The following is a 13539-nucleotide window of genomic DNA, read 5'->3' as shown; positions in this document are numbered from 1 at the left end:
TTTGAATAACTGTCTAGTGGAAGTAACTAAATATGCTTAGTATTAAAGGAATAAAAAAAGATTTAGTTTTAGTAGCAAAGGAGTTAGGGTGCACGGTGCGATCTGAGCACAGAATAGTAGATTTAAAAGAAGTTATTGAGAAACGCCGCAGCAACCTTCCAGACGGTCATGAACCAAGCACTTGCGAAATATCAAGATTTTGCAAGGGCGTACATTGATGATTGTGCTATCTATTCAAAATCGTGGGATGAGCATTTGGTACACACTGATGTTATTTTTGAAAAGCTTTTAGAATTAGGGTTTTCTGTAAACATCAAATACTTAGGACACATCGTCGGATCCGGCAGCCATGGTGCAGATCCAGATAAAGTGGCAGCAATTCAGAAATTATCGAGGCCTCTGTCAAAGAACCTGTTGAAGAGTTTCTTAGGACTTTGTAATTATTATCCAGATTACATTCCACATTATTCAGAAGTAGTATTGCCATTAACGGAATTGACGAAGAAAAGATGTCCGGAAGAACTTACTTGGAAGGAAAACCACAAAATTGCATTTCAAAGCGTGAAGCGTTGTCTTATGGTTTGTGATACAGTGTGATGCGTCATTGACAGGGATCGGTGGTTGTTTGTGTCAACGTAAGGATGGTGTACTACATCCTATAAGCTATGCCAGTCAGAAGTTGACCTCAGCAGACTTGGCCAACTATCGAAAGAGAGGCGTACGCCGTCATTTGGAGTTTAAAGAAATTCGAGACCTGGATATTTGGATCACCTATAGAACTGATTACGGACCATAATCCGTTGACTTTTGTTTCCAAGAATGCACCTCAATCATCTAAGCTTCAACGATGGGCTCTGGCATTACAGAAGTATAACATTTCGATTACGCATTGCCAGCAGAATATGTACACTACTGTGCAAATTAATTGGGACAAAATTTTTTTTTCAGAAAATTGTTTTTTTCTAGGAGATTTCCAGCCTAAACCGGTTTGAACTGCATTTTTCTTACAGCACGGGGGTTGCTTTTGGCTGGTTTAAACCGGTTTGACAACATGATCATCTTGTGTAGAAAATTTACTCCTTCATTCGCGCTTCAGTTGTTGTCAGGAGCTGTCGATTGTGCGAATTGTTTGTTTCTGACGTGTATTAAAAAAATGGATATCAGTCCCAGGAAAAGAATTCGAATTGTTACGCTTAGACTGTTATCTATGACTGTAAAGGATAGTGCTGCAACAGTTGGAGTTGGAAAATCGAGTGTTTCGAGGATTATTCATATGCAAAAGAACTTGGGTACAGTGTCTCCGAAACGAGAGTAAATGTGGACGCAAACGCAAGAGGACACCTCGAACAGACCAATTTCTATTGCGAAATAGAAAATTCATCCTCGCAAAACAAGTACAGACCTTCAGAGAGATTTATCAGCTACTGGTGTGAGCATCGATACATCGACAGTCCAACGAAGGCTTAATGAAGCTGGGAGAATTGCAAGAAAACCAATAAAAAAACAGCTAATGATAGAGAATGTTATAAAAGCTTGGTTTCACGATGACGAGATCAAAAATTTATGTTCGAATTTAGTAGAATCCATGCCAAACCGAGTACAGGATCTATATCGAGCTAAAGGAGGACATATTTCATATTAGATGGCTATACCATGCATGTAAGCATTTTGAGCTTGTCGCAATTAATTTGCACAGTAGCGTATGTAATATGTGTATTATTATAAGAAGAATTATTATGGTAGTTGAACTTTAACTGTTCTATAATTTTTATAAGTTTGAAATTATAAGCAAAATTTAAAAAAAAAATTATTATTTTAAAAATAATAATTTTTTTTCCTTTATCAAAATTAAGTGACTGGCCACTTCACTTGCTATGCGACATCCTGTTGCTACTACAGCATCAAGATTTTTGATAATTTTACTTTAATAGATATATTTTCCAGAGTAATTATTTCTATTTTGTTTCAAGAAGCGTAGACTTTACACTTGGTCTAAAAGACAACATCGTAGATTAGTGAGGCAAAATGCTATCCTAAGTAATAGATCTGAGAATGAAGAAGTTGATAATTCCTCTAATAATTTATCTGATTCACCTAACAATTCATCGAATAAATTGTCTTATGGATGTCTTAAATCATTAGAAAATGATACTGTCCCTATAAATTTTAATTCAGAATTAGCACAATGGGCCATAGTGTATATCATCCGTGTTGCAGTTAATTCATTGTTAAAGATATTAAAAAAGCACAATATTAATTTAAATTTGCCAACAGATGCTAGGACACTTTTAAAAACTTTAAAAGAAACCAGCCTTATGGAAAATATTTGCATATTGGTTTGCAAATTCAACTCGAAAAAATTTTGAAAGAAAAATCTTTAAATAACCTATCCAAGATTGAACTAGTGATGCATTTTGATGGATTGCCTTTGTCCAGGTACAAAAAGTACTTCATGGCCCATATTAGGAAGCATTTTTGGTTGGTGCCTATCATGGTTATGAGAAACCTCTTTCTTGCAACACGTATATTCATTGTTTTGTTGAGGAGGTTATTAAATTGACTTCAGAAGTAATCGAATTTATGGGCACCAAGATTCCTTTTGAATTAAAAGCGATAACTTGCGATGCGCCGGCCAAATTTTTTATATTATGTGTGAAAGGTCATGGCGGCTATTCTAGCTGCACTAAATGCATTGTTGAAAATAGGGTACGCTTTCCTGAAACCAATGCTAACAAAAGAGAAAGTTCTGATTCAAAGCACGATGAAGATTTTCATAATGAGGGAGAAAATTCTCTTTTGGAAAAAATTCCAAATTTAGGTTCAATCACAAATGTGCCATTTGTGGATTAAAGGTAGTCTGAAAGGAGTCTGTGTAACAAGTAGGGAAATTTCCGACATTTCCCAAAGATTATTAAATTTGAGGGATAGAGGGGTTTGGACGAGATTAACAATTGGAAAGTAACCGAATTCAGGCAGCTACTCTTATATTCTGGCCCTCTAGTCTTAAAAGATCTAATACCCACGGATAAATTTCAATATTTCCTAATCCTTCATGTTGCAGTGAGGTTGTTATGCCAAAATATTACTGACGACAATTTAAAATATTCAGAAGAATTGATGATATATTTTGTTAAATGGTTTGGCCGCTTGTATGGCAAGCAATCGCACAATGTTCATGGCCTAATCCACTTGCCTGATGATGCAAAGATATTTGGATCAATTGAAAATTTCAGTGCCTTTAAGTTTGAAAACTTCATGAAAACTCTAAAGAAGTTTATCAGAAAGTCCAACCAACCTTTACAACAAATTTCTAAAAGATCTATGGTAATATTTAATTTAACACATTGTCACAGTGTTCTGTGACATCGTTTTTTATCAATGTATTCTGTTATTTATTTGTTTCTTTAATTTAATCTAATTCCCCCTTTTAATTTGATTTCCTTTTATTTAATTTTAATTTAACAATTTTTTTTACAATTTATTTTAACTTTTCAACTTCTTTCGCCGTTTCTGTGAGTTTTAAGCGTCTTCATTTTTATTCAACTTTTCCACCCTTTTGTAACTCCCTGGAGTTTGACGCTCAACTCCCTGGAATAATTAATGATAATGCACATTTAGTACAGTTTTGTTAAAAAAAATTTTTTTCCTTTAGTCTTATTTTGTTGATTTTCTAAACTTAATTTTGATGAACTTTCAACATCACCACGTGTAAATTTAACGTTTAATTGTTGTCAATTTTACAAATTTTGGACACTTGAGTATTAATCTAACCGTAGGCATTAGATATGTTAAACTCAAAAAAAATTATTCCTTTTATTCATTGTAATGATTTCAAATAATGTTTTCAAGTGAGATTTTCCTTGAAAAATTTTTTTTTGATGAGCAAACATTGTCTATATAATTAAGTCAATGAAAGATCTTAGTGTTATGTTATACACTCATGTCCATAAATTAAGGATAATTCAGAATCACACGGAAATCAAACTCTAAAATTAAAATTTCACCTGTAGAATTATCACACACATCCTGAAGAAGAATATGCAAATCACAGGAAACCACTAGATGACGCTGGTAGTACGTCACAATGACGAGAGTGTAAGAGAGGTGTATATAAGGAATGATGGCAAAGAAGTAAAATTGTTCACAAGCACTTTAAAAGCCTTTCAGTGCAATAACCGCATAGTTATGGCACAAAGGAAGCATTTGGATGATTTTTTACGTGGCAGAATCATCGGACGACTGGAATATGGACGTACCCAACTGGAAGTATACGAGGAACTTGGAATCACCAGTAGTGTCATCTCCAGGCTTTGGCAACGATTCCAAGATGATGGTAATGTGAGTAGACGTTACAGCACAGGTCGCCCCCGAGTTACAACGCCGAATGAAGACCGGTATTTGGCAGTTACTGCCAAAAGAAACAGACGGAATTGAATTGAACGTAGGGTTTAGTGGCGCAAGGTCCAGATGAGGACATGCTGCGCCAAACAATACGGTGAATCCATTTAAAAACCTAAGTGCATACAAAATTTAATTCTAACACAATTATAGTTGATAAAATAGTACTAGTGGGTGATTAAGACAAGATAATCTAATTAAAATCAGATAAAAAGTATGAATACAGTATAAAACGCACGAAGTGAGTAAAATGTACAAAGCTGGTAAGATATTTACAAGAGTGTATAAAACAGTAGATGTGTTAGACTTTTATATGCTGTTAAAAATGCCAACGACACGTAAAAATGCAAAAATGTTAGGATGGTGAATGTCATCCAACAAATCTTGAATGCATAAAATGGAACTACCAAATAACTTTAAACGATGTTGATTAAAACATGGACACGTTATTAAAATATGATGAATTGTGAGAGGAACGTTACAGGTACTGCATTCAGGGGGAGGTTCTCCGAACAGCAAATGAAGATGTGTTAACCGGGTGTGACCGATTCGCAGTCGAGTGAGTTTAACGTCTGAACTACGCAGATGCAGAACAGGCAAATGGTCCAAATTGGTTTTAACACTATGTAGCTTATTGAGAGTTTGGAGATCCCACCTTTGCTGCCATAAAGATGTTATAAATTTTCGAACATGCAGTTTAACATCCGTAAAAGGCACAGATAATGGAAAGATATCAGTGGCAGAACCTGCACAAGAATCGGCCAGGTCGTTTCCTGGTATGCCAACGTGACTCGGCACCCAACAAAACATTACATGAAACCCATTTCTGTGGAGACTACATAGCAAATGAATAATAAGATCTAAAATTGGATGATTTTCATTGCGAATGTTATCCAACTGGCGCAAAACGCTCATACTATCGGAGTAAATACAATACCTCCGTGTAGACCTCGTGGAAATCAGTCTCAGTGCCAAAAGGATAGCAAAAGCTTCAGCTGTGAAGACTGAGCAAATAGCTGGGATTTTATAGCTATAGGTTTCATCAGCAATGACGACACCACAGCCAACGTATCCAGCAGATTTTGATCCGTCTGTAAAAATTGGTATGTATTCAGAATATTCGTTACGATGTTCAATGAAGAGTTGTTGGAAAATGCAGGGTGCAACATTGGTTTTATTGTACGACATAAATGGAGCAATAAATTGATATGGTGAGATGACCCATGGCGGTATGAGAAAGTGATCAACTGACTGAGATGGTAGTTCGCAGATATCAAAGGTCTGTATGAGTGAGCGAGTGCGCAAATAAAATGGACGAATGTGTGAAGGTCTATTTACGTACAATCGCTCTAAATCAGATGATATCACATCACGGCGCAGAGGATGTGATTTACATGACATGATACGATAATAGTATATCAGAGACAGTTGCATGCGACGTAAATCTAATGGAAATTGATGACAAATAACATACAAACTTTCAACTGGGGATGTTCGAAATGCTCCAGAACAAATACGCAAGGCAGCATGATGTACCGTATCTAAGTAACGTAGGTTAGAAGCTGTAGCCGAGCCGTAAACTGCACATGCATAATCAAGCCGCGATAAAATCAGCGCTTGATAAATGCGCAGTAAGGCTATGCGATCCGCTCCCCAAAACGTATTTGACAGCACACGCAGCATATTTAATTTCTGCTCACATCGTTTTCGCAATTGTCTGATATGAGGGATGAAAGTCAATTTACTATCGAAAATGACGCCTAAAAACTTTGCGTGTGGCACAACAGGTATAGCAATGTTACGAATGGTGATACCGGGATCATTATGAAGGGTGCGTTTACGACAAAAATGAATGCATGAGCTTTTAGAAGGTGAAAGGGTGTGTCCATTGTGGTCGCACCAGTCTAAAATCTTGTTCACTGCTAACTGCATTTGCCGCTCGATGACTCTCATGTCGGATCCTGAACACGAGATGTGCAGATCATCGACATAAAGAGAGCCAGAGACAGCAGGTGGCAGTACACGTAAAACTTGTGAAATATGAATGATGAACAAAATGACACTCAAAACACTGCCTTGGGGGACACCTTCAGTCTGGATATATCGTTGAGAAAAGTTGGATCCAATCTTAACGCAAAAATAGCGCTTCAGTAAAAAGTTTCTGATGAAAATAGGCAAATGACCTCGGAGACCCATTTCAAATAGAGCTTTGAGAATTCCATAACGCCAAGTCCGGTCATAAGCTTTCTCAATATCGAAGAAGACAGAGACAAGATGATTTCGCCGAACAAAGGCATTACGGATTCGCGTTTCCAGTTCTACAATGTTATCGATTGTGGATCGTCCCTTACGGAAACCACTCTGAAAATCTGGAATAACGTGATTTTTTTCGATATAGTACACAAGTCGTGAGTTAGCCATTCGCTCAAACGTTTTACCAAGACAGCTGGTTAACGCAATAGGTCGATAATTGATTGGATCTTTAGCATCCTTTCCTGGTTTTAATATAGGTATCACAATTGCTTCACGCCAACCAGAAGGGTACGCTTGTTCAGTCCATATTCTATTAAATAGCATCAGGACATTTGACAAAGACGTCCGATCTAAGTGGCGGAGCATGTGATATGTGATACCATCAGGACCGGGACTTGTGTTATTAGCTCGAAACAGTGCTCTCTGTAATTCTGTTAAGTTAAAATCACAGTTATAATGAAAGTTGCGTCGCGTATGAAAGTTAATAGTTGTCCGTTCAGCATTTTGCTTGTAGCTTTGGAACGCTAAACTGTAGCTATCAGGTCTAGAAACCGTTGCAAATGCCTCGCCAAGGATATTACAAATGTCAGTAGGGGACGAATATATGGTACCGTTTTTCTCAAACACCGGAAGATGAAATTCACGGTAAATACCATTAGCTCGTTTGACTCTTGACCAGACTTGTCTGGGAGAGGTCGTAGCTGTAATAGAAGAGACATAACGGCGCCAGGAGTCTTTCTGACTTTTGCGCCTCACTTTACGTGCGATGGCTTTGGCATGTTTGAAAGCTAAAAGGTTAGCAGTGGTAGGAGAACGACGGAAAATGCTCCACAAACGTTTCTGCTTTTTATGAGCAGCCGCGCATTCAGCATTCCACCACGGCTTACGATGACGAGGGAGAGATGCAGTAGTTTTTGGTATGCTGGATTCGGCAGCATGCATAATCACCGAAGTTACTTTTTCAACCGCAGTGTCAATACTGTTGTCAGTCACCATATCTTCAGTAATGTCAGCAAGTTGCGAGAATAGAATCCAATCCGCACGATGTTAGATAAAAACTGGGGGTCTGGTAGTGATAGGAACACTAGATGAATACGAAATTATGATTGGGAAATGATCGCTGTTATGAAGATCTTCGTCGACAGTAAATTGGGAGAACGGTAAAAGTATTGGTGAACAGAAGGCCAAATCAATGCAATGAAAGGTCCTTGTGGGTTCATGAAAATACGTGTCTTCTCCTTGGTTCAGCAAACATAAGTTATTGTCTAGGATAAGTCTTTCTATTTGTCGCCCTCGAGCATTAGAGTCAGAACTACCCCATAGCTCACTATGGCCATTAAAATCCCCAACCAAAATGAATGGAATGGGCAGTTGATGAAGTAGTGAATTTAAATCGGCTTGAGCAATGGAAGTGTGTGGAGGTAAATAAATTGAGCAAACTGTAATCAAAATATTAAGGTGAACTTGAACAGCAATAGCCTGTAATGAAGTTGATAGCGAAAGGCGAGATGAAGGGAAACATGTGGAGGTAAAAATTGCAACGCCACCGGTAGGTCGATTACCATCAACGTAATCATTTCGATGACACGCATAATTTCGAATGTTGAAACTGTGAGAAGGAGATAAATGAGTTTCTTGAAGCATAAAACATGTAGGATGATATTTAAAAATGATGTCTTTGATGTCAGACATCTTATTGCGCGTACTACGACAATTCCATGATATAAAAGAAATTGACATTATGTTTTAGATGTTGAAGTTATAACAGTTGGAGCGTCATCGAATAGTGACTCATCATCCGATGGATGCAGACTTATTTCATCTTCCATGGGTTCAAGATTGTTGGTAGTAGGTTTTTTTGAGTATTGATTAAATTTAGAGTCTTTTTTCTTGCGAGAAATTCCTGGTTTTTGACTAGGGGGGAGTTTTAAGTTCGAACACTGCTTATGAGCAGGACGAGATCTTTCAGACGAAGTTGTTCTAGGTGCTTTCTGTGGAGGAGGAGATATGGATATGGATCGGGTGGTAGGTCCAGTGAAATTAAACAGTGGTTTCTTGTTGGTTTGCTGTGGAGTATCTGTTTGTGTGCTGACTGTACGCAGGGAAGTCTTAGCTGCTGCTGCATAGGACACTCCCGACCGAGGAGTACGGGCGGTGACTATACGGCGAGCTTCATTGAAAGTTAGATTTTGCATTACCTTAACAGTTTGAATTTCTTTTTCTTGTGACCATTTTGGACAGCTTCTCGAGTATGCAGGATGATCCCCTTTGCAGTTAATGCAGAGGGATGGCAACTGGCAGGAAGCATCGTCATGGTCAGAGCCAGAGCAACGGGCACAGGTTGGATTGCTTCGACAGGATGTTTTAGCGTGACCAAATCTTTGACATTGGAAACATCTCAAAGGATTTGGCACGTATGGTCGAACTGGGCAATTATACCAAGCAAGTTTCACAGAAGATGGTAACTTTGGTGTATTGAATGTTAGGATGAGATGTTTGGTAGGGACAAGATGACCGTCCCTCCGAATCTTAATCCTACGAACTGCGGTGACATTTTGATCTGCAAGGTTTTCAACAAGCATTTCTTCGTCATCGTTCACGAATTCTGCTGCTGATATTACACCTCGAGAAGTGTTTAGTGACTTATGAGGCGTGACATTAATTTTGAATGAACACATAGATGTACAACTAGATAAAATGTTGGCCTGTGTCATCGAAGAGACTTCAACTAAGAGGTCACCTGAGCGTAATTTTTTCACAGAGGCGACATCTCCCAGTATAGAAAGAAGAGCCTTGTGAATAAGAAATGGAGATACTTTATTGAAAGAAGTATTCGGTACATTCGGATTCGTAAGAGCTACCAAGAAAAATCGAGCGTAATCACACGGTACTGAGGTTGTTCCGCTGTTTTTGCAGTGGTGTGCGGAACTGAACACCTTACTATTTTCGGCCATAGAAAATATCAATCACTTCAGCTACCAGCGGCACCACCCACCACGGAGTCCAACTTAGGGGATGCAAATAACAAATTAGTGCTGCCACCAATCCGCTATTTAACACCGATGCTAACCACTAGCTATACGCCCGCAAGCCACCCCTGAAGCAGCCTCCACCCTTAACGAGGTGCCCAGTAAGTGACGGCGGGCTTGACCCTAGCCAACAGATGACATTCGAGACTAGCCGATTGATGCACACAGGTCAATATGCACCTCCCGTTTACCTGAAGCACGGGCCAAAGCAGTGTATTGGGGTACCAGGATGCCCCTCAACTGCCAGGATCCCCTTTTCCAGGGACACGGGTCTCCACGCACGGCAAACACGCGGGTGGTCTCTTCCCATCTATGTCCAACACAACAGAGTGGTAATCAAACACAGATGACAAGCCCTTACCAGCAAATTTGGCAACCACGACAAGGGGGAAGAGAAAGGAGAAAGTAAGAGAAAAGGGAGAGGAAGCGGAAGTGAGGATAGATCACTAGGGTACCCCGGGGCGTGACTCCCTGTATTTACCTAAAGAAGGTAAACCCCCTCAGGGGAAAGAAACAGACGGAGCACAGCATCAGACCTGTCTCTTCAGCTACCAGTACGACAGTTTCAAGGCAGACCGTGTACAGACGCTTAGGGCACATTGGTCTATATGCTCGTAGGCCTGTCACATGTGTTCCACTTACCGCAACTCACTGTCGCCTGCGATTAGCCTGGAGTAGAGAGCATGCATTGTGGACACCGCAACAGTGGTCTTGTGTGATGCTTTCCGACGAGTCCAGGTTTAGTTTGCAGTCTGATTCTCGCCGGACTTTCATAACGAGCGATTAATTCTCACTTGGGCCGGATCACGCTATTGGTCGAAAATGACATCACTGTTTGGGGGAAGAGAGATGGTGGCTGTTGGCTGGTGTTTGTATGAGTTTGGCGACAAATTTCTTACGCACACTTGCTCGCTCGGAATTTATTTATTCCTTGCAAATGTTTACTTAAGGTGGGGAGATAGGTAAATGTCCACTTCAGCATTTCAGACAATATTTATGTTTTAATTGATTTAAATTCATCAAAGCTAAAAATAATGAATGATTTTACAAATATAAGATGGTATAGTAATATTACAAATACGTTTTTTCTCTCGTTTGTTTGTTTTTCCATAAGAATTATCTTTTGCAGTTATGAAGTAACAAAAATTGAAATAAACATAAGCTCAAATTTACTCATACATCGCAATTTAGTTGTGTTATGAATAATTTTAAAAACTTCATAATCAAGCAACACGTAAATTTAGTTTAAAGTAATGACCAAAATTCTGGGCTAGCCTCCTCCCACCTGCATTTCTAGAACAGCCCCAGTTGCTAATGACGTAAAAGCAGTGTAGAGGCTGTTGGTTGCGTCAGCTCAGATAGCATGAAAAACTGAGGTAGAGGGATCGAAGGTAGGAGGACGAACCGAAATAGTTCCTGCGCGGATGAATACCGGCGGAGGAGCATCAACCGGCGGCCAAGGCAGGGAGTGAAAAGGCTGAAGTCCAGTATTTAAGCAGATGACAGTTTGCCTTCGAAAGAGGTTGTTGTGCAGCGTCCGAGACTTCGTCCCGATATCCCATTTCTTCCCGGTGACGCCCACCTGCAGTATGCGACATTTACAATCAAAAGTTTAAGTTTTTAATTGTTCTTTTATTAACAATTTTAATGTTACTAAAGAATAACTTGTTAATTGGAGTTTGTGAAGTTTCGTAGATGGTTTGTTATCTTTCAATATTAAAGAGGATGTTTCTTTGCCATATTGTTTCATTTTTGAAAGTCTTACATCTCCATCACCGAAGCATATACAAGCAGTATAGCTTAATTTCACTTACTTAGATTCTAATAAAAAATTACCACAAAACTGTGCAAAATGTGAATATTGTCTTTATTACTCAACATTAATACCACGTGTAAATAGAGCGCATTTGAAAATTAAATATAAAATTTGTCGCCAAATCAAGATCTATCGCCAAAATACTATGCAATACACAGTATATCCCTTCCCCAAACAGTGATGTCATTTTCGACCAATAGCGTGATCCGGCCCAAGTGAGAATTAATCGCTCGTCTTTCATATGGAGAGCGCCAGGTACCCGTTACAACCAAGAGAACACCATTGAACGACACCGTTACGGTGGTGCAGGATGGCCCGTTTGGGGAGGAATTATTCTTGGTTCCAGAACTGACCTGCATGTTCAGAGTGTAACGATGACAGGCCACATCTATAGGTATGTCTTTCTGGAACAACATGTACGTTTGTTTCGGGGCGCCATGGGTGCTAAATTTCTGTTTATGAACGACAACGCCCGTCCTCACCGTGCAAACATTGCAGACGAATGCCTTCAATCGGAGGATATCACCCGTATGGATTGGCCAGCATACTCACCGGACTTGAATCCAATAGAGCATGTGTGGGATATGCTTGGCCGACGAATTGCAGCCCGTCAACCCCCTCCCACCTGTCTACCGGACTTTCGGAGGGCATTGCTTGATGAGTGGTGTAATATTCCGTAAGATCAGATTGATAATTTGATACTCAGCATGCCTAGGCGTTGTACGGCCTGTATTGCATTGTCCGGGAAACATACTCCGTATTAACCATCATACTAACCATGTTATACTGTTTTTTGTAAATAGGTTCTTTTTTAAAATTTGCGCCAGGGAGTAAAAATCGCAATTTTTATTAATTATGTCAAACATATAGCATCTTTTTTGCTCTTTACCTTATGTTTAATACATAGACTTTACAAATAAGTCAAATTTGTTTGGCTTCTGTCTCTTTCTGTGCCTGAACTTCATTATCCTTAATTTATGGACATGAGTGTATTGTGTCTTACTAGATATTCGGATTTTATATGTTGTCCATTTGTATTATATGGATATATCTTGTCTTACTCACTAATTCACCTTGTGCAACAAATTATTTCAATAATTGGACTAATTTTTTTCTCTCTCAAACAATTTTTTTTCATTTTTGATCGCTATTCATGATTTAAGCGATTGTTATTTTGTTTTTTTCGAAATTTCATGTAGTAAACATAAATTTTTTTCTCCGTCGTCAGTTTGTCATTACATAATTTTTGTTGCTACAACTGATTGTGTACCACCTCCGTCTGATTTCACTTTAACAGTCTGACTTGGTTATCATGCTGGCCATGATAAACACTTGCGCAGGTATCAAGTTAGTGGGTATTGGTGTTTTTGACCTGATGTTTTCAGTTAATTTAATTCAGCTCAAATCAATTTTTGTTGTTTTATTCTGTTAACAATGTTCCTCGCATTGTTTTAATATATATTGTGGTTACTTAACGCTCATTGCGAAATTTAATTCAGTGGTAATTTTTATTGTGTACATACCTTGAAAGGTAGTGTTATGAATTTGTGTGTAACAGGGGTTCTGATCTGGAACACACTAGTTACTCACCCAAATTTTTGTTACTAACCATACAAGTTGTCAGTGAACAGTTAACTGCCGCAGCTTTACCTTTTAGGTGTGATCTGTCCTGTAGACTGTAGACTCTTCTTTTGGGAACTTTTCGGATCAACAGCGTTAAGCCTCACTCATTGGAACACTTTGTAGAACGTCAGCAACCTATCCAACTACTTGTACAAGTTTTGTGCAACTGAACCACCCCCTCTTCAAAACCTGAACTTTTCCAAGTGAAATTTTACTTAGTGAATCTTTGTATGCCGTCTCTACTTTACATCTGTTTTATTCTCTTCAAAATGTTGATAATTATATGTGTTAAAAATTTATTGTAATGCAACATTCTTGGTAACTGCAAGATTTCAATTTAATATTTTTCTTTTGGTTTAATTTTTTTCAAAAAAAATTTTCCTCCTTCGTTAAAAATTTTTTTCAAGCTTAGTGGGGTAA

General features: G+C 38.6%; 1 protein-coding gene across 1 annotated transcript; it reads right to left on the bottom strand.

Moving 5' to 3' along the window:
- Nucleotides 1-8390: 8390 nt before the first annotated feature.
- On the bottom strand, nucleotides 8391-9605 carry LOC147807587 (uncharacterized). Its single transcript, XM_087166699.1, has one exon. It carries the CDS (start codon nucleotides 9603-9605, stop codon nucleotides 8391-8393), a length of 1215 nt encoding a protein of 404 aa, XP_087022825.1.
- Nucleotides 9606-13539: the final 3934 nt, after the last annotated feature.

This window comes from Parasteatoda tepidariorum, chromosome 6 (genome assembly GCF_982258835.1).
Source record: "Parasteatoda tepidariorum strain Cologne lab strain chromosome 6, Ptep-v5.0, whole genome shotgun sequence".
In the NCBI taxonomy this organism is placed as follows: domain Eukaryota; kingdom Metazoa; phylum Arthropoda; class Arachnida; order Araneae; family Theridiidae; genus Parasteatoda; species Parasteatoda tepidariorum.
Note: the sequence above shows the minus strand (reverse complement) of the source record. Positions and strands in the feature narration are given on the sequence as shown.

Excerpts from the sequence above, each read along its gene's own strand:
- LOC147807587 (XM_087166699.1), bottom strand. The coding sequence starts at position 9,605 with ATGGCCGAAAATAGTAAGGTGTTCAGTTCCGCACACCACTGCAAAAAC.